The sequence below is a fragment of the Anomaloglossus baeobatrachus genome, chromosome 3, assembly GCF_048569485.1.
Source record: "Anomaloglossus baeobatrachus isolate aAnoBae1 chromosome 3, aAnoBae1.hap1, whole genome shotgun sequence".
Taxonomy (NCBI): domain Eukaryota; kingdom Metazoa; phylum Chordata; class Amphibia; order Anura; family Aromobatidae; genus Anomaloglossus; species Anomaloglossus baeobatrachus.
The window spans coordinates 683,647,672-683,668,650 of NC_134355.1; the positions used below are offsets into that span (position 1 = coordinate 683,647,672).

The 20,979-nt window shown below is 41.5% G+C and overlaps 2 protein-coding genes across 2 annotated transcripts; both read right to left on the bottom strand.

Annotated features, from left to right (window-relative positions):
- Nucleotides 1–1,054: 1,054 nt before the first annotated feature.
- LOC142297424 (taste receptor type 2 member 38-like) lies at nt 1,055–1,951 on the bottom strand. The gene has a single exon (XM_075341652.1). It carries the CDS (start codon nt 1,949–1,951, stop codon nt 1,055–1,057), a length of 897 nt encoding a protein of 298 aa, XP_075197767.1.
- Nucleotides 1,952–18,850: 16,899 nt separating this feature from the next.
- LOC142297425 (taste receptor type 2 member 38-like) lies at nt 18,851–19,747 on the bottom strand. Its single transcript, XM_075341653.1, has one exon. It carries the CDS (start codon nt 19,745–19,747, stop codon nt 18,851–18,853), a length of 897 nt encoding a protein of 298 aa, XP_075197768.1.
- Nucleotides 19,748–20,979: the final 1,232 nt, after the last annotated feature.

Here is a 20,979-nt window from a genome sequence, read left to right on the forward strand (position 1 = left end):
AGAGATAATTGCATTATGGGCCCAGAGACACAGGAGATGGGGGGAAGGTATATTACAGCAAATACAGTGAGAAGGTAAAATACATCATGACACTATTGCCACAGATTTCAAATTCATTTTTGCTGTATTTGTAAACATCAATAAAGTCTTTAGCGGCATTTGCTATATTTCTGCCTGTGTTGTCTGATATGTCATGTGAATGTTCTCGTACCCTGCACTTCAATTTTCTCTTTCTGGAACCAACATTTTTGAGATCCCATGCTTTACAATATATAAGTGACAAAATCAAAATTGCAATTCAAAAAATTATGAATTTTGAATGATCTACGGTAGTATGATCAAAATTCTAGAATTCATGTTTTTTTAGGGAGAATGTGCACGTTTGCATTTTAGGTCATGGGTTTTCCAGCAGAACAATGACCCTAAACATACTTCAGGAAGTTCCCAGAAATGAATGGAACAAAGTGCTGGAGAGTTCTGAAGTGGCAGCCATGAGTCCGGATCTAAATCCCATTGACACCTGTGGAGAATTATTAAACTTGCAGTTTGTATAAGGTGCCCTTCAAGTATGAGAGACCTGGAGCAGTTTCAAAAAGAAAAGTCCAAATTTCCAGGTGAGAGGTATAAGAAGCTTGTGGATGGTTCTAGGAAGTGGTTGATTGCAAATATTAATTCCAAAGGATGCACAACCGAATATTAAGTTGAGGGTGACATCAATTTTGTGCAGCCAATTTTTGGGATATTGTGCGAAATTCTGTCCAATTTGCCTTTCTTTCTCTGTTTTGTTGTGTTGTTCCAATGCAGACAAAGGAAATGAACATGTGTATAGCAAAACATCTGTAATTGCAATCATTTTCTGTGAGAAATTTTTCATTTCCGAGAACAATTTCAAGGGTGGACGTGGATGGCATAGACTAGCGCCAGTCCCGCAAGTGACGTCTTTTAGTATGAAATTTAATTTGTGTTTCGGACCCCCTTTTAAATTTCATTTCAATTATATGGTCCAATAAATTATATCCAAAAAATGGGTGATTTATAGAAACAATTTGCAAAATTATGGAATTTGATGCTTTAGTTTTCTTAACCAAGTGCAACGAAGAACAACATAAAATAAATTTTTCAGCTTCTTGTTGCTAAAAATTAAAGGAATAGAGTGTAGACTTGGGTAGGCACACATTAAAATAGCACAAATTAAGCCATATATAGTATCCCAGATATTAATAGTTAAAGTTGCAATGATGTGGGCGAAAAAATACAAAGCATAAAATAAAAGGAAAGAGGCCATGTTCCAAATGACACTAAGATGAATGTCTCGTTGAACGTCATTGAAACCGGAGCTCATATTCCTGGTGTGACGTAAGAGAGACACAATGATAAGGCATATGGCAACACAACACACCGTGAATGGTATCATGGATCCAAAAAAGATGATAACAAACAGATGGACTACATTTACTTCCATGTTTCTATTTCCATAGACAGTCGCATTAACACCCTTAATAGGAAACAAAACCCATCTAAAGGACAAACTAAATAGAAAGGAGATGACCAGTGAGATGAGGAGCATCCAGGGGACCAACTTGGAGATGTTCATCTTGAGCCTCATGAAGAGTCTGTTGCTGTAGTTTGTGATTTTCACACAGTAAAACACAGAAAGAACCGAGCCCCACCACAGACTGCAGAAGACCATACAATTTCCAAGAGTAGCAATATATTCGGGACTATTGAACATAGACCAACGAAATATAGAAAAACAAACATATTCCAAGTGTGTAATTAGGAGTATGAGTCTCAAAAGTCCCAAGCCGGTAATAAGGACGTCAACTGTTGAAAGAGTTTGGTATTTCATCAACCAAAAAAAGTTTGCTGTAACAATAAATCCATTTAACAATAACCCAATGATGACTATGAAGAAGGAAACAAATAAAATAAGTAATTTTTCAGGAGACATGTTAAGTTTAAGGGATCTACTCTGGAATCTCAGATTCTCTGTGAACAGCCAACACCAAATCTCCTACATGAGTTATGGAATTCGGCTTCTACCAGGGTGGACCAGACATGTGTTATTTGTTTCATGTTTTGCATAATATTTGTCTATAAATGTAAAATAGAAAATATAGTTACATTTGAATATATTAAATGGAATTGTGCTGTTAGGTTTCTGTATGGAAATATCTGGAGAGATGTTCGAATTATTTTCCTAATCTAAAAAAACAAACTTGTATCATGCAATAATTATATTATTTTCTCTACGAGAAGCTTTATACAAACAAGCTCAAGATTTCACCAACTTCTGACCTGAAAGCCGAAATTCAGACATCCATGAAACAAGATCTGAAAACAATGCTTGGAACAGGCAGAGGGTCTACTGACCAACACCCGAGAGCCTCATGGGTATATATAGCCCTTCCTATGTACACATCATGAAGACAAAACAATCACTGATCTCGGGGAGACCAGCCAGAAAAAACACTGCCGGCAGCCAGCAAAGGCACTCAACACAGTGAAATCCTAGGTGCATTGTCCCCTGGGAAGTATACAAATTAATAAAGGTCCGTGGAGCCTCTGTTAGGAGTCTCGAAACAGAAAAATAGCCACTGTGTTGAGCGCCTTTGCTGGCTGCCGGCAGTGTTTTCTCTGGCTGGTCTCCCTGAGATCAGTGATTGTTTTATTTTGCTGGTCTACTAGGCATTGCTCGCACCTAGCCAGAATAATACTCCACACTGATGAGGGGAGTTCTACTATTCATATGTGAGGCCGTATGGCACATTTTATAAAAATATTTTAGTGTAGGACTGCCTCAAGTGAGATTTGCTGTGACGTGGCGGGGCGGCTCAGGAGGTTGCAATTTTTTGCCAAAAATCTCAAAATTTTTATAATAAGTACAGTTTGGAATTGTTAGTGCTGAAGTGTACATTTAGTGCTGGCTTTTTGTTTTACATCATGAAGACAAAACAATCACTGATCTCGGGGAGACCAGCCAGAAAAAACACTGCCGGCAGCCAGTAAAGGCACTCAACACAGTGAAATCCTAGGTGCATTGTCCCCTGGGAAGTATACAAATCAATAAAGGTCCGTGGAGCCTCTGTTAGGAGTCTCGAAACAGAAAATTAGCCACTGTGTTGAGCGCCCTTGTTGGCTGCTGGCAGTGTTTTCTCTGGCTGGTCTCCCTGAGATCAGTGATTGTTTTGTTTTGCTGGTCTACTAGGCATTGCTCGCACCTAGCCAGAATAATACTCCACACTGATGAGGGGCAAAACCCTGAAACAGCTGTCTGTGGATTGATACTTGGACTTGGTATTTCCCTTGTTATATCTTTAAACTTGTCAAGAGTTGGATATTGACTAAAAGGGCCACTTAATATGTTGGTCATGGTCGTCTCCTTAAAAAGAGCCACTTCTTGTCTAGGTCCTTCCCGGAGGGATATCTGGCTATTTTTCTGTGTCGAGACTCCTAAAAGAGGCTCCATGGACCTTTATTGATTTTTATCTACACATCATGGTATCCTGCTGACACCATTTTATCTGGCTTCCTGATGACCCTTTGGGAGAAACGCGTTGAGGCATATTGAGGCAATTTGAAGGACGGACACATGATTTTTTATACGATAAGTATCCTTTGACTATCCCAATGATTATCTTGTCTTCCTAAACAATACTATTATGCACTTTATCTAGCATAAGCACTTTATCTAATAGCTGCTTGAAACTACTGTTATGCACTTTACTCAGCATAATCATTTTTATATTGACTATCCTAATTAATGTATTTACTGAATGACACTGTTGTGCACTTTACTCCAGCATAAGCACCTTATTTATCTGCTGATAGGGTGCATTAGGGCAGCTTAGGGATAGCCATTGGAGAGTAGGGGCGCTATATTGCTTATCACTAGGGTGCCGACCTCCACGTAAGGCAGTTGACAGAAGGGAGAATCTATCAGTAGGGTATATCTATTTATGTGGCCCCTTCTCTTACTCCTGCAGGAAGATATTCCAAAACCTCCTATAATGCTGTGAGGTGGAATTGGTGCATTTGTGCGCCTGATTTATATAATTTGGATTGTCCACTTGTCTAAAAGTAAATTTTCAAAACATTTTTTGTACCTTGTCCGTAGATGTGAGCACCTTTGATATCTTTGTGGGGGCAAGGTAGGGAAGTTTAGGGATAGCCTACAGAGAGTAGGGGCACCATATCGTTTCTATCATTAGGGTGCCGAGTTGCCGATCTCTGCGTTAGGTAGTGGACAGGAGGGAGGTGAAATTTTTTACGGTGTGAGCTTTACCCTTCTCCCTTTTTGCTTTGCACTTTAGTTCACTGTGTATAATTTGGATGTTTTTTAAGTAAGCTTGAATAAAGTTTATATTTTAAGGGTTATATATTTTTTTTATTGTCATGGTTCGCCTCCCCATCCACATGGCTAGGGGGCAGAGCCTTCTCCCGGGCCTCACTTCCGGAGCCTGGATGCCTTAAAAGCTGACATTTCCCGTGAACCAGCGCCGGCTATAAGCTTAGCTCTGCTGTTCCTGTGATTGCTGGTTCTGTGAGTGATATCCTGATCTGCTTGTTCCTGTGCCCCTGTGCCCTTGTCTGTGGTCCGTCCCCTTGTCGTCCTTCTTGTCCTCTGTCCCCTCTCCTACCTCCCCACTCGGTTGCTTCCTCTGGTACTGACCTCGGCCTGACCTTGACTCTGCTTTTGCTCTTTTCTCTGGTCCTCCTTCTGCCCGTACTGTGCTTGACCCGGCTCGCCTGACTATTCCTCACACGTCCCGCTGCTCTGCTCTCCAGCTGTGCTGTGAGGCAGTGTACGAGAACACTGTGTATCTACTTCCTGGCTCTCGTTGCTCCGTTTAGTGTCTTCTGCTGCAGAGCTCCGGCTCCCCCTGGTAGCAGCTTGACAGTTATGCAACAATTTCCCTTTTCTGCTATACTTTCTGTATATATGAGGCTATTACATTTGGGTCAGGAAACCAGCGGCCAGACCATGTATTGTGGTCTGTACTCAGACCATGGTACATGTGTGTCTGTATTCTGCCTAATGCTGATTTTAACCCCAAGTTTTTATTTGGTGTAACAATAAATCTGGGTTTATAATATAACATTGGGAGCAGCTGTTATATGGAGGGCTTCCTGGGAGCAATTAAGTCAAGTACCCACTTGGTACCTATGGATTGATCATTCCTCTATTAGTAACGGTAGGAGAAAACTTCTAAAGTAGGACATTACAGAGCATAAAATAAAGGATATAGCTTTGCTGTGGAATGTGACATTTTTATACACCTACAGGCACATCTGTCAGTCAAAACCTTGTTCCGTGTGTATTCAGTGAATGGCATTTGATAAAGAAAAGCTGTCATCAAAATTTTATACCCCAAACTGATGGCATGTATATAAAGATGCTATGTTCCTGATTACTGCGATTGCTTACTTTTCTTGTAAAAAAATATTTTGCTGTTTTATAGAAATTCTAAGTTAAAATTGTTTGCTAATGTGTTGCAAGTGCATTAGACCGGAACTGCACGTACAGCTCTCCTGCCTCACTCCTTATCCTTCTGCCTGAATACTAACTCAGAGCGCTTGAGGCAGCAAGGGTCTCTTGAAACAATAGCCCTTGTTTCGTCAAGGAGGAGTGTGACACAAAAAAGAGTTAAGTCTCCTTTGCAGCTACACAATTCCCACACAGATGTACACCAGCCAAACAGGCTCTACTCACCCACTCCCCAGGAAAAAGGGAGAGGGGCGAGAAGAGCTAAGATAGAGAAAGAGGAGTCAGGTTTCAGTTTGTCTTTAGGCAGTGGAGAGCTGACAGGGGAGGCTTGGAGCTCCCCAAAGAGAAGGTGGTAGCCGGGGTTGGAGCCCTGGACTACAGGACTAGGTGGCCGTGAGGGCCAGAGGCGACAGAGATCCGGTCGCGGGGATCCTGAGGCGACCAGGACAGGGTTGTAGCCCGCCGGTGCTGGGAGAGGGACCTGATCAGGAGGCCGTTCAAACAGACTAGTCCAGATAAGAAAGAGACAGACAGAGTGTGTGAAAGGAAGGGCCCCTGGCTGTACATCTGGGTGTAGGACCCGAAGACACCCGCCAAAGGTGACCGGCCATTTGGCAAGTTGGTTCACAAAACATACTCTGTGTTTCCTGACCCTACACATGAAAGCAGCCTCATCCAACACCATTTACATATTCCCCTTTTGTTGTGGAGCCTGGGATCACAGACCGGGTCACGCCACCGTGATACCTCTAGAAGCAACCCTATTGGCCCGGTTCTGAGTATCCCCTATCCCTGGGTGACACAGGAGTGTCAGGAGTGTTTTTTGTAAGCCTCATTCCCTAGATTGTCTGCTGGGACGGTGGTTTGAAAAATAAGCCTCCCCTTTGTTCACCAGGACACAATAATATGATGGGAACAATCTAAAATATCCCAGTACTGGGTGCGATTGTTCCTTTTCAGCCATGTCGGGCATTTGTTTCTACCATAGTTCTGCTGCCTTACTGTATGTGACCATAGGATAGGACTTACTAATCCTGGGGTAGTGTGAACTTAACCAATCTACCTGAAAGCTCCATTTGAGCAATTGTTTGTTTTCTGTGTACATGTTGCTTTTTAGAATGCAGCATTTTGGTCAATAAATTCGGCATGCAAAACACTGCGCTCTGAAACGCAACGTGCGCATGGAAATTGCTAAATTCCCATAGACTTTGTTTTGTCTTGCTGGTCTACTAGGCTCCCACCTAGCCAGAATCCTACTCCACACTGATGAGGGTCAATACCCCGAAACAGCTGTCTGTGGATGGATACCTGCCCTTGGTATTTCCCTTGTAATATCCTTAAATTCATCAAAGAGTTGGATATTAACTAAAAAGGCCACTTAATATGGTGGTTATGGTGGTCTCCTTAAAAAAAGAAAAAAAGGATAAGACCTAGCATCACCTATTTAGACAGGTGCTCTGGGAAAAATTGTAAACAAGAAAATATGAACCCCGGCACACTGTATGGTTTCCCACAAGAAAAACGGACACAAGTTCAATGATCTTGATCTATTTTTTTCTTTTTATTGTGAATGAGAACAAAATTTGCATAGTAGAAAGTCCACCTCAAGACGACGTTTCGGCTTCAAGCCTTCATCTGGTCGGACAATCTGACTTTAACATATTTTACATGTGGAAAGATATACAGAAAAAAATATATATAAGAATCATAAGGGACATGCAGAATGTAAAAAACCACAGAAATACATACGACCTGATTTATACGTATGGGGAAACAAGACATAGAGACCAATGTCACAATAAATAAAGTAACTGAATTTTTTGTCAATGAGGGATTAGGAAACCGTCTGTGAGAGATACCGTGATATATGGAGTCTAAAATTAGGGGGATAAGATGCTCACCCATCTACGCCTGCATCCAGTGAGACAAAGATGGTAAAAAATTGATAGAGGATGTAAGCCTATGAGGTAAGAGAAGGAAAGGGAAGAGAGACACAGTAAAGGATCATGTCTTGGTGTGGTCTTTAAATTGACATAGGGGAAGGGGGGAAGGGAGGGAGGGAAGGGGGGGGGAAGGGCCCGGGCCTACCTGCAAAAAACAGGATCTAGCGAAAATAGCCCGCTGTGAAGGCTATGAAATCTATAAGGTGATCCTATGAATGAAATAATATAAGTCAGTAAAACCGATGGCACAGCAATATATGTAGAAGCTGGCATTAAAACCTGGACAAATCAACATACCTGCGGATAGAGTTGTAATCAGAGATCTAATAACGGGTATAAGGACCCAATGGTAAGGTATGTCTGACTTTGATTGTATTAGATTCTAGAAGAAAATATATATATAGTGAAAATGTGGTTACACATTGACGTATGTCATCTGGAAAAAAAGTCAGGCATGTGGGAGCATGTATACCGTTAAAGGGCCTCACCAAGTGATGTAGTCTGTTGATGCAAACACAGGTAATATAATATAAGTGTGCTTCGGGTATTTTCCCTATGTGGGAGATGAAAGATATGGTTAGGGTGATCCTATGCATGAAACGGTATATGTCCGTAAGACCACTGGTATAGTAGTGTATGGAAAAACTGGCAATAGAGGATAAAAAGGACATACCTGTGGATCGACTAATGGCTACAAACCTAGTAACGGGTATAGAGACCCAATGGTAAGATACGTCGGACTTTGATTATATTAAATTCTGAAAAGAAAATGTATATGTGTTGAATGACGTATGTCGTCTGGAAAAAAGGTTGGGCATGTTAGGGCACACATACCATTAAGTAACAACATCAGGTGTAGCAGTCAGTTAATGCCAGCACAAATAATATGATAGTGCTTCAGATGTTATCCCTATGTGGGAGATAAAGGGCATGGTTAGGGTGGGATAATTAAGTCACTTAAAACATATGCCAAATAGTGTGATTTACCTCAATGTGGGATGTACTATATTACAGGGTTAATGTGTATTCCTAATGGTGTCCAGGGCCAAGCTCAGTCTGAAACCAAAGGTAGAATATAGTGAGTAGGCATCCTGTCACATAGGGGGTTAATAATGAAGTATTACCATTATACGTGGGAGACTGGGTTGGGTTCAGGATCTGGATATAGGAGCCTCGGAGGTAGATAGGTATCTGAGCAGGGTGGCCTGGCAAGGTAAGACAAAATAGAAGAAAGGAGAAAGGGGGAAAAAAACGGCATGAAAGAACATGGATAAAGTCACAAAATGGGGATGCCAGAGTGTCTGGGCGAGCCACTTACCCTCCTTGTGTGGGTGATCGTGCAATCTGTGCGTCCTGAGCTGTTAGCGCTGCAGCCTCCGTGTCTAAATAGGTGGTGCGTTCAAGGGCGCAATTTCCGGTGATTAATGGGCGGAAGTAGTGCGTGTCGGCGTGAACCGCACGCCGCGCATGCGCAAATGTCACGGATGCTTGTTGTGACATGGATCATGGGAGCGGCGCGTCATATCCGGTATTTGGAATACAAAGAGATGTAAGCGGTGGAACGCAGACCGCGCATGCCTATTGGATTCAGTATACTCCGGTGAGAATAAAGGTGCTAGATAAAGTGCTGTGCAGCTCCAGTATAATGCGATACAATCGCCAGTATATCGGGTGCGGTGGAGCGCTGGTGGATAATAGTATAGGTGCCTATGGACGGGATGAATAGTTCTGTAAACAAAATGAAAGAGGAATTAGAAATTTATCTGAAGCACAAAAACACATACCAAAAAGGTTAATCAGATCCATAAGATATAAGGTACTATAAATCTCTAAAGGGGAGATCTGAGCAATAAATGTATACATAACACAGGAGCACGTCATAGCATATCTAAATAGAACAATTAGTGGAAAATTCATTTTGGAAGTTATTTTTAGAAACCTGATTCATATTTTCGATTGAGCCCATGGGGTTCCATGGTGCCCAAAGTGTGTATCCATCTTGCTTCTAGTTCTAGGAGACGCTTGATTCTGTTGCCCCCTCTGCAGTTTACACAGACCTGATCAATTACTTGATACCTTAGTTGAGAGACGTTGTGTGCCATTGTCAGAAAATGATGGGGAATGGGTAATAAGGTACGTCCGCAACGAATGTCGGATTTATGTTTGTTTATGCGGTCTCGGACATGTTGGGTAGTCTCACCAACATATCCGAGACCGCACGGACATTTGATGTAGTAGATAACGTATGAGCTATCACACGTATAGAAACTCTTGATGTAGAAGACTGTACCGGTTCTGGGATGTGTAAATGTGTTACCTCTGGTGACGTTGGAACATTGTGCGCAACTCAGGCACGGAAAGGTCCCGAACTGAGGATTGACAATGAACCGTTGCCGGGGAGAAATTGTGGCGGAACCTATGTCCGCCCGAATGAGCTTGTTCTTTAGATTTTGAGATTTCTTGTAGCAGATCAATGGTGGGTTATGGAATTCTTTGATGTGGGGATAGGATAATCCCAAAAGCGGCCAATGTCTGAGAATAATGTTCTTCAGTAAAGGAGAGAAAGGATGATAGGTATTTATGAAGTAAATACGATTCTTTGTGTCATATGTTTTCACTGAGGATGTTACGGTTTTCTCAGCTACTTCCTGGGGATACCCCCTCTGGATAAACTTACCACTCATTTCTTGGTGCCTGCTCAGTCTTGTCTCTTTATCACTAACCAACCTGTCCACTCTTGTGTGTTGTGAAATGGGTAGGGACCGCTTGGTATGTCGTGGATGATTACTGGTGTAGTGGAGAAGACTGTTGCGATCTGTGGGCTTAATATAAATGTCAGTGGACAGTAGGCCTGTGGTGTCTTTAATGACTAAACAATCCAGGAAATTGATCTTGTCAGGATCATGGTGTATAGAGAATGATAGACCTGGTAGGAAGCTGTTGATGTCCATATGGAAGGTGAATAAGGACTCAAGGTCACCGTTCCAGATCATAAATATATCATCTATGTAACGACGCCATAGGAGCGCGTGCTGAATGATGAGTGGATGATTATGTATATATTTTTCCTCAAAACGCGTCATGAATATGTTAGCGTAGGGGGGTGCGACATTAGAGCCCATTGCAGTCCCCCTGCGCTGAACATAAAATTGATCCTGGAACAGAAAGTAATTCTGTTCCAAGATGATAGTGAGCATGTCTAAGCAGAAGGATCTGTTATCAGTTGGTAAGGTGGTGTACTGTTCCAAAAACCAGTCAACTGCCGAAAGTCCTATGTCATGGTCTATACTAGTGTATAGACTATTGACGTCCATTGTTACCAGAAAGGATGAGGGTGGTATCTGGTTTAAGTCTGTTAGGATTTCAAGAAAATGGGAGGTGTCTTTGATGTATGATTGGGTAAGTGGAATGAAAGGGGACAGAATTTTCTCAATAGTCTTGGCTACTGGTGAGAAAACAGAATCAGTAGAGGCTACGATAGGTCTTCCGGGCGGGTGAGTGAGATGTTTATGAATTTTAGGGAGAGTATAAAAAACTGGGGTGACGGGGTGTGGATTATGAAGATAGTCTCTGAGTTTCTGGTCAATGGTACCTAAATCTTAGGTCTTATCCTTTTTTACTGACATTTTTTTGACCTAAGCTCCCTTGGTTCCCAGATTCATACGACAATCTTGATTTGAGCGAATGTCTCAACCCAATTTTTCAGTCTTCTCATACAATGACGAGGAGACAAGTAACATAGTTTCCAAAGTCACAACATCAAGCTCCTTCCTTAGTATACCCACGGATGAGATTCGACGAAGGGATTACGAAAAGGAGTGTCAGCGGCACGCGGCACTTGATCTTCATTTATGCACATTGGCTGAATATCACCGCACAAAACGCATACCACGGGGCCTACGTGTCTCACTAAGACCGACCTTGTTCTCTGACAACAATGAATATTGCGACAAATTTGAAGCCATATTAAATAAATGCTCCATGGACATCATCACCCTGACAATCGATTACCTGTATAAAGAAATTGAACAACTGTCCACTAACATCAAGACCACCGAAACTCAGCTGAAACAGGTCCTTCCTACCACGGAGTTTGATCAACTCAGAAACAAGACTCAAGATCTCATCAACGAATTTAGGAAAAATTTGGAAAATAGAAAACGTCAGAAATTTCAGAGGGACCAGGAGGACTATACGAGAGGCTCTGTTTATCGATGGCGATCAGGAGACTCGTTCAGCACAAGGCGCCCTTCGAGATTCACAGGTTACTCCTCCTCGGGAAGTTCGGACAACGAATATCGACCACTACGCCAACAGTCCCATTTTTTAGGGCAACGTCGTCAGTCAGGAAGAAGACGAGGAGGGGACGTAGACACCACTCGTTATCACCGAGAGGATCGGGTGTGGACGAGGTCTCAGGTAAAACCGATTTGGTCTACAATGTTTCGTCCTACACCCTGTCCCCCACCGAGTACCTAGTTTTACAGAAAGGGCTCTCGTTTAGTCCCACTCCCCAGTATGATACGTTCAGAGTTGAACAAGAAGTCAATCGTTTATTCAGATCTATCCGCCTAAAAGCGCATTTTGATAAGACCAGTGAGAGTAATACCCTGAATGTTATACCTGATTCTAATAACCTGTGTTTTTCCTTAAAAGGTCTTAATCTTCAATCTCCCAGCTCTTACATGCCTCCCAGATCATACCACCCGGTCGAGACATTTGTCTCTTTAGTATCTAATGATGTTAGTGCACTTAATAAAAAGATTTCCACAGGAGATTTCCACGTTAAGAATAACCTTACAGTAGAGGAATCCAGGGCATTAAATTCCCTTAAAAATAATTCTTCCATCATCATCAAACCGGCTGATAAGGGCGGCGCCATCGTCGTCCTTGATCGGACATATTATATTTCTGAAATACAGGGACAGTTGTCAGACCGCTCGACATATGAACCCATTAGTAGTGACCCCACTCCCAGAATTGCCTCACTGATTGCGTCAGTCGCTACACGTCACTATGATTTAGGTACCATTGACCAGAAACTCAGAGACTATCTTCATAATCCACACCCCGTCACCCCAGTTTTTTATACTCTCCCTAAAATTCATAAACATCTCACTCACCCGCCCGGAAGACCTATCGTAGCCTCTACTGATTCTGTTTTCTCACCAGTAGCCAAGACTATTGAGAAAATTCTGTCCCCTTTCATTCCACTTACCCAATCATACATCAAAGACACCTCCCATTTTCTTGAAATCCTAACAGACTTAAACCGGATACCACCCTCATCCTTTCTGGTAACAATGGACGTCAATAGTCTATACACTAGTATAGACCATGACATAGGACTTTCGGCAGTTGACTGGTTTTTGGAACAGTACACCACCTTACCAACTGATAACAGATCCTTCTGCTTAGACATGCTCACTATCATCTTGGAACAGAATTACTTTCTGTTCCAGGATCAATTTTATGTTCAGCGCAGGGGGACTGCAATGGGCTCTAATGTCGCACCCCCCTACGCTAACATATTCATGACGCGTTTTGAGGAAAAATATATACATAATCATCCACTCATCATTCAGCACGCGCTCCTATGGCGTCGTTACATAGATGATATATTTATGATCTGGAACGGTGACCTTGAGTCCTTATTCACCTTCCATATGGACATCAACAGCTTCCTACCAGGTCTATCATTCTCTATACACCATGATCCTGACAAGATCAATTTCCTGGATTGTTTAGTCATTAAAGACACCACAGGCCTACTGTCCACTGACATTTATATTAAGCCCACAGATCGCAACAGTCTTCTCCACTACACCAGTAATCATCCACGACATACCAAGCGGTCCCTACCCATTTCACAACACACAAGAGTGGACAGGTTGGTTAGTGATAAAGAGACAAGACTGAGCAGGCACCAAGAAATGAGTGGTAAGTTTATCCAGAGGGGGTATTCCCAGGAAGTAGCTGAGAAAACCGTAACATCCTCAGTGAAAACATATGACACAAAGAATCGTATTTACTTCATAAATACCTATCATCCTTTTTCTCCTTTACTGAAGAACATTATTCTCAGACATTGGCCGCTTTTGGGATTATCCTATCCCCACATCAAAGAATTCCATAACCCACCATTGATCTGCTACAAGAAATCTCAAAATCTAAAGAACAAGCTCATTCGGGCGGACATAGGTTCCGCCACAATTTCTCCCCGGCAACGGTTCATTGGCAATCCTCAGTTCGGGACCTTTCCGTGCCTGAGTTGCGCACAATGTTCCAACGTCACCAGAGGTAACACATTTACACATCCCAGAACCGGTACAGTCTTCTACATCAAGAGTTTCTATACGTGTGATAGCTCATACGTTATCTACTACATCAAATGTCCGTGCGGTCTCGGATATGTTGGTGAGACTACCCAACATGTCCGAGACCGCATAAACAAACATAAATCCGACATTCGTTGCGGACGTACCTTATTACCCATTCCCCATCATTTTCTGACAATGGCACACAACGTCTCTCAACTAAGGTATCAAGTAATTGATCAGGTCTGTGTGAACTGCAGAGGGGGCAACAGAATCAAGCGTCTCCTAGAACTAGAAGCAAGATGGATACACACTTTGGGCACCATGGAACCCCATGGGCTCAATCGAAAATATGAATCAGGTTTCTAAAAATAACTTCTAAAATGAATTTTCCACTAATTGTTCTATTTAGATATGCTATGACGTGCTCCTGTGTTATGTATACATTTATTGCTCAGATCTCCCCTTTAGAGATTTATAGTACCTTATATCTTATGGATCTGATTAACCTTTTTGGTATGTGTTTTTGTGCTTCAGATAAATTTCTAATTCCTCTTTCATTTTGTTTACAGAACTATTCATCCCGTCCATAGGCACCTATACTATTATCCACCAGCGCTCCACCGCACCCGATATACTGGCGATTGTATCGCATTATACTGGAGCTGCACAGCACTTTATCTAGCACCTTTATTCTCACCGGAGTATACTGAATCCAATAGGCATGCGCGGTCTGCGTTCCACCGCTTACATCTCTTTGTATTCCAAATACCGGATATGACGCGCCGCTCCCATGATCCATGTCACAACAAGCATCCGTGACATTTGCGCATGCGCGGCGTGCGGTTCACGCCGACACGCACTACTTCCGCCCATTAATCACCGGAAATTGCGCCCTTGAACGCACCACCTATTTAGACACGGAGGCTGCAGCGCTAACAGCTCAGGACGCACAGATTGCACGATCACCCACACAAGGAGGGTAAGTGGCTCGCCCAGACACTCTGGCATCCCCATTTTGTGACTTTATCCATGTTCTTTCATGCCGTTTTTTTCCCCCTTTCTCCTTTCTTCTATTTTGTCTTACCTTGCCAGGCCACCCTGCTCAGATACCTATCTACCTCCGAGGCTCCTATATCCAGATCCTGAACCCAACCCAGTCTCCCACGTATAATGGTAATACTTCATTATTAACCCCCTATGTGACAGGATGCCTACTCACTATATTCTACCTTTGGTTTCAGACTGAGCTTGGCCCTGGACACCATTAGGAATACACATTAACCCTGTAATATAGTACATCCCACATTGAGGTAAATCACACTATTTGGCATATGTTTTAAGTGACTTAATTATCCCACCCTAACCATGCCCTTTATCTCCCACATAGGGATAACATCTGAAGCACTATCATATTATTTGTGCTGGCATTAACTGACTGCTACACCTGATGTTGTTACTTAATGGTATGTGTGCCCTAACATGCCCAACCTTTTTTCCAGACGACATACGTCATTCAACACATATACATTTTCTTTTCAGAATTTAATATAATCAAAGTCCGACGTATCTTACCATTGGGTCTCTATACCCGTTACTAGGTTTGTAGCCATTAGTCGATCCACAGGTATGTCCTTTTTATCCTCTATTGCCAGTTTTTCCATACACTACTATACCAGTGGTCTTACGGACATATACCGTTTCATGCATAGGATCACCCTAACCATATCTTTCATCTCCCACATAGGGAAAATACCCGAAGCACACTTATATTATATTACCTGTGTTTGCATCAACAGACTACATCACTTGGTGAGGCCCTTTAACGGTATACATGCTCCCACATGCCTGACTTTTTTTCCAGATGACATACGTCAATGTGTAACCACATTTTCACTATATATATATTTTCTTCTAGAATCTAATACAATCAAAGTCAGACATACCTTACCATTGGGTCCTTATACCCGTTATTAGATCTCTGATTACAACTCTATCCGCAGGTATGTTGATTTGTCCAGGTTTTAATGCCAGCTTCTACATATATTGCTGTGCCATCGGTTTTACTGACTTATATTATTTCATTCATAGGATCACCTTATAGATTTCATAGCCTTCACAGCGGGCTATTTTCGCTAGATCCTGTTTTTTGCAGGTAGGCCCGGGCCCTCCCCCCCCCTTCCCCTATGTCAATTTAAAGACCACACCAAGACATGATCCTTTACTGTGTCTCTCTTCCCTTTCCTTCTCTTACCTCATAGGCTTACATCCTCTATCAATTTTTTACCATCTTTGTCTCACTGGATGCAGGCGTAGATGGGTGAGCATCTTATCCCCCTAATTTTAGACTCCATATATCACGGTATCTCTCACAGACGGTTTCCTAATCCCTCATTGACAAAAAATTCAGTTACTTTATTTATTGTGACATTGGTCTCTATGTCTTGTTTCCCCATACGTATAAATCAGGTCGTATGTATTTCTGTGGTTTTTTACATTCTGCATGTCCCTTATGATTCTTATATATATTTTTTTCTGTATATCTTTCCACATGTAAAATATGTTAAAGTCAGATTGTCCGACCAGATGAAGGCTTGAAGCCGAAACGTCGTCTTGAGGTGGACTTTCTACTATGCAAATTTTGTTCTCATTCACAATAAAAAGAAAAAAATAGATCAAGATCATTGAACTTGTGTCCGTTTTTCTTGTGGGAAACCATACAGTGTGCCGGGGTTCACATTTTCTTCTTCCTTAAAAAAAGACACTCCTTGGCTGGACCCTTCCCGGAGGGATATCTGGCTATTTTCTGTGTCGCGACTCCTAACAGAGGCTCCACGGACCTTTTTTTTGGTTTCCCCCATGATCATGTTTGTGCACAGTTTCTATGGCACAGACTTAAAATTAATTTGTGCTGCGTTTGCGAACATCAATAAAGTGTTTGGCGGCATTTGCTATATTTCTGCCTGTGTTGTCTGATATGTCATGTGAATGTTCTCGTACCCTGCACTTCAATTTTCTCTTTCTGGAACCAACATATTTGAGATCCCAAGCTTTACAATAAATAAGTGACAAAATCAAAATTGCAATTCAAAAAATTATTAATTTTGAATGATCTAGTATGATCAAAATTATAGAATTCATGCTTTTTTGTGGAGAATGTACACGTTTTACAAGGGAAGGAGCCACATTTAAAATATCGCGTGGTGGACAACCACATTTTTTTGGGGGAAAAAACTGAGCATGTCGATTGATCAAACTGGGTGAAAGGTATTAAAGCAGTGTGTGCGCTTTTTTAGAAACAATTCTGATACCATTATTAAGAATAGAATTAATTACAGGGTCTCCTGAAAGGATATGTAAATTTTGATTAATAATTAGGGATGAACGAATACGTCAAATATTCGGCTTCACGAATATTTTCCGAATAGGTTGCCGCTATTCGACTATTCGCGAATATTCGATATGCAATGTAAGTCTATGAGAAACCAGAACAACTATTTGGAACTATTCGTGCTTACCATAGACTTACTTTGCGCATCGAATATTTACATATCGGCGACCTATATGCAAAATATTCACGAAGCCGATCATCATTCATTCATCCCTATTAATAATATCAGAAATTGCCTTAAAGAAGCTGCTATATGGAAATTGGGGTGAGTTGGACCATCATATTTTTCCCTTAAAATGAAATCACACTTGAAACTAAATATAAAGGGAAGAAGTATACTTAATGCGCCACACAGAGCATGGAGAATAGAATGAGAAGATGAGAACTGACTTGAGAACCAAAATTGTTGAAAAATGTCAATAATCTCAAGGTTTAAGCCAAACTCCAGAGATCTTGATGTTCCTTTGTCTACGTATCCCAACACAATGAAGTAGTTTACAACCCATGGTTGATCTCTCTAGACGTGGATGGCAGAGAAAAATTAATGAAAGGTTGCAACACAGGACTGTCTGGAAACTGGATTATAGCCCCAATGAAGTTCAAGCTGTCCTGCAGGCTCAGGGGGCATCAGTGCCAGCGTGTACTATACATGGACATTTGAATCAACTGAAATGCTATGGAGGGGACCCAGAAGGACCTCACTGCTGACACAGATACATAAAAAAGCTAGACTGCAGTCTGACAAAATGTACGTGAGGAAGCCAAAATCCTTTTGGAAAAGCATCTTTTGGACAGATGAGACCAAGATACAGCTTTTGGAAAAGCACATTTCTACTGTTTGCTGGAAATGCAATGAAGTCTACAAAGAAAAGAACACAGCACCTACAGTCAAATATGGTGGAGGTTCAGTGATATTCTGGGCTTGTTTTGCTGCCTTTGGCACTGGGTGCCGTGACTGTGTTAAAGTCAGCATGAAATCTGAACATTACTTATGGATTTTGGGTGGCCATGTAGACTCCAGTGTCAGAAAGCTGGGTTTGCATCCTATGTCATAGGTTTTCAAGCAGAACAGTGAACCCAAATATACTTTAAGACGTCTCCAGAAATGGATGGAAATAAAGGACTGGAGAGTTCTGAAGTGGCCAGCGATAAGTCCAGATCTAAATCCCATTGACACTTGTTGAGAGATCTTAAAATTGCAGTTTGGAGAAGGTGAACTTCAAGTATGAGAGACCTGGAGCAGTTTCAAAAAGAAAAGTCCAAATTTCCAGGTGAGAGGTATAAGAAGCTTGTGCATGGTTCTAGGAAGTGGTTGATTGCAATTATTTATTCCAAAGGATGTCCAACCGAATATTAGGTTGAGGGTGCGATCAATTTTGTCCAGCCAATTTTTGGGATATTGTGCGAAATTCTGTCCAATTTGCCTTTCTTTCTCTGTTTTGTTGTGTTTTTCCAATACAGACAAAGGAAATGAACATGTGTATAGCAAAACATCTGTAATTGCAATCATTTTCTGTGAGAAATTTTTCATTTCCTAGAACAATTTCAAGGGTGGACGTGGATGGCATAGCCTAGCGCCAGTCCCGCAAGTGACGTCTTTTAGTATGAAATTTAATTTGTGTTTTGGACCCCCTTTTAAAGTTCATTTCAATTATATGGTTCAATAAATTATATCCAAAAAATGGGTGATGCGCAGAACCAATTTGCCAAATTATGGAATTTGATGCTGTAGTTTTCCTAACCAAGTACAACGAAGAACAACATAAAATAAATTTTTCAGCTTTCTGTTGCTAAAAATTAAAGGAATAGAGTGTAGACTTGGGTAGGCACACATTAAAATAGCACAAATTAAGCCATATATAGTATCCCAGATATTAATGGTGAAAGTTGCAACGATGTGGGCGAAAAAATACAAAGCATAAAATAAAAGGAAAGAGACCATGCTCCAAATGACACTAAGATGAATGTCTCGTTGAACGTCATTGAAACCGGAGCTCATATTCCTGGTGTGACGTAAGAGAGACACAATGATAAGACAAATGGCAACACAACACACCATGAATGGTATCATGGATCCAAAAAAGATGATAACAAACAGATGGACAACATTTACTTCCATGCTTCTATTTCCATAGACTGTCGCATTAACACCCTTAATAGAAAACATAACCCATCTAAAGGACAAACTAAATAGAAAGGAGATGACCAGTGAGATGAGGAGCATCCAGGGGACCAACTTGGAGATGTTCATCTTGAGCCTCACGAAGAGTCTGTTGCTGTAGTTTGTGATTTTCACACAGTAAAACACTGAAAGAACCGAGCCCCACCACAGACTGCAGAAGACCATACAATTTCCAAGAGTAGCAATATATTCGGGACTATTGAACATAGACCAACGAAATATAGAAAAACAAACATATTCCAATTGTGTAATTAGGAGTATGAGTCTCAAAAGTCCCAAGCCGGTAATAAGAACGTCAACTGTTAAAAGAGTTTGGTATTTCATCAACCAGAAAAAGTTTGCTGTAACAATAAATCCATTTAACAATAACCCAATGATGACTATGAAGAAGGAAACAAATGAAATAAGTAATTTTTCAGGAGACATGTTAAGTTTAAGGGATGTACTCTGGAATCTCAGATTCTCTGTGAGCAGCCAACACCAAATCTCCTACATGAGTTATGGAATTCGGCTTCTACCAGGGTGGACCAGACATGTGTTATTTGTTTCATGTTTTGCATAATATTTGTCTATAAATGTAGAAAAAGAAAATATAGGTACATTTGAATATATTAAATGGAATTGTGCTGTTAGGTTTCTGTATGGAAATATCTGGAGAGATGTTCGAATTATTTTCCTAATCTAAAAAAACAAACTTGTATCATGCAATAATTATATTATTTTCTCTACGAGAAGCTTTATACAAACAAGCTCAAGATTTCACCAACTTCTGACCTGAAAGCCGAAATTCAGACATCCATGAAACAAGATCTGAAAACAATGCTTGGAACAGGCAGAGGGTCTACTGACCAACACCCGAGAGCCTCATGGGTATATATAGCCCTTCCTATCTAAACATCATGAAGACAAAACAATCACTGATCTCGGGGAGACCAGCCAGAAAAAACACTGCTGGCAGCCAGCAAAGGCACTCAACACAGTGAAATCCTAGGTGCATTGTCCCCTGGGAAGTATACAAATCAATAAAGATCAGTGGAGCCTCTGTTAGGAGTCTCGAAACAGAAAAATAGCCACTGTGTTGAGTGCCTTTGCTGGCTGCCGGCAGTGTTTTCTCTGGCTGGTCTCCCTGAGATCAGTGATTGTTTTGTTTTGCTGGTCTACTAGGCATTGCTCCTACCTAGCCAGAATAATACTCCACACTGATGAAGGGCAAAACCCTGAAACAGCTGTCTGTTGATTGATACCTGGCCTTGGTATTTCCCTTGTTATATCTTTAAACTCGTCAAGAGTTGGATATTGACTAAAAGGGCCACTTAATATGTTGGTCATGGTGGTCTCCTTAAAAAGAGCCACTTCTTGTCTAGGTCCTTCCCGGAGGGATATCTGGCTATTTTTCTGTGTCGAGACTCCTACAAGAAGCTCCATGGACATGTATTGATTTTTATCTACACGTCATGGAATACTGCTGACACCTTTTTATCTGGCCTCCTGATGACACTTTTTGGGGAAACGCGTTGAGGCATATTGAGGCAATTTGAAGGACGCACACATGATTTATTATACGATAAGTGTCCTTTGACTTTCGAAATGATTATTAGTGATGAGCGAGTACTAAAAAGCTCGGGTGCTCGAGGCTCGGGCCGAGCATCCCAAGATAC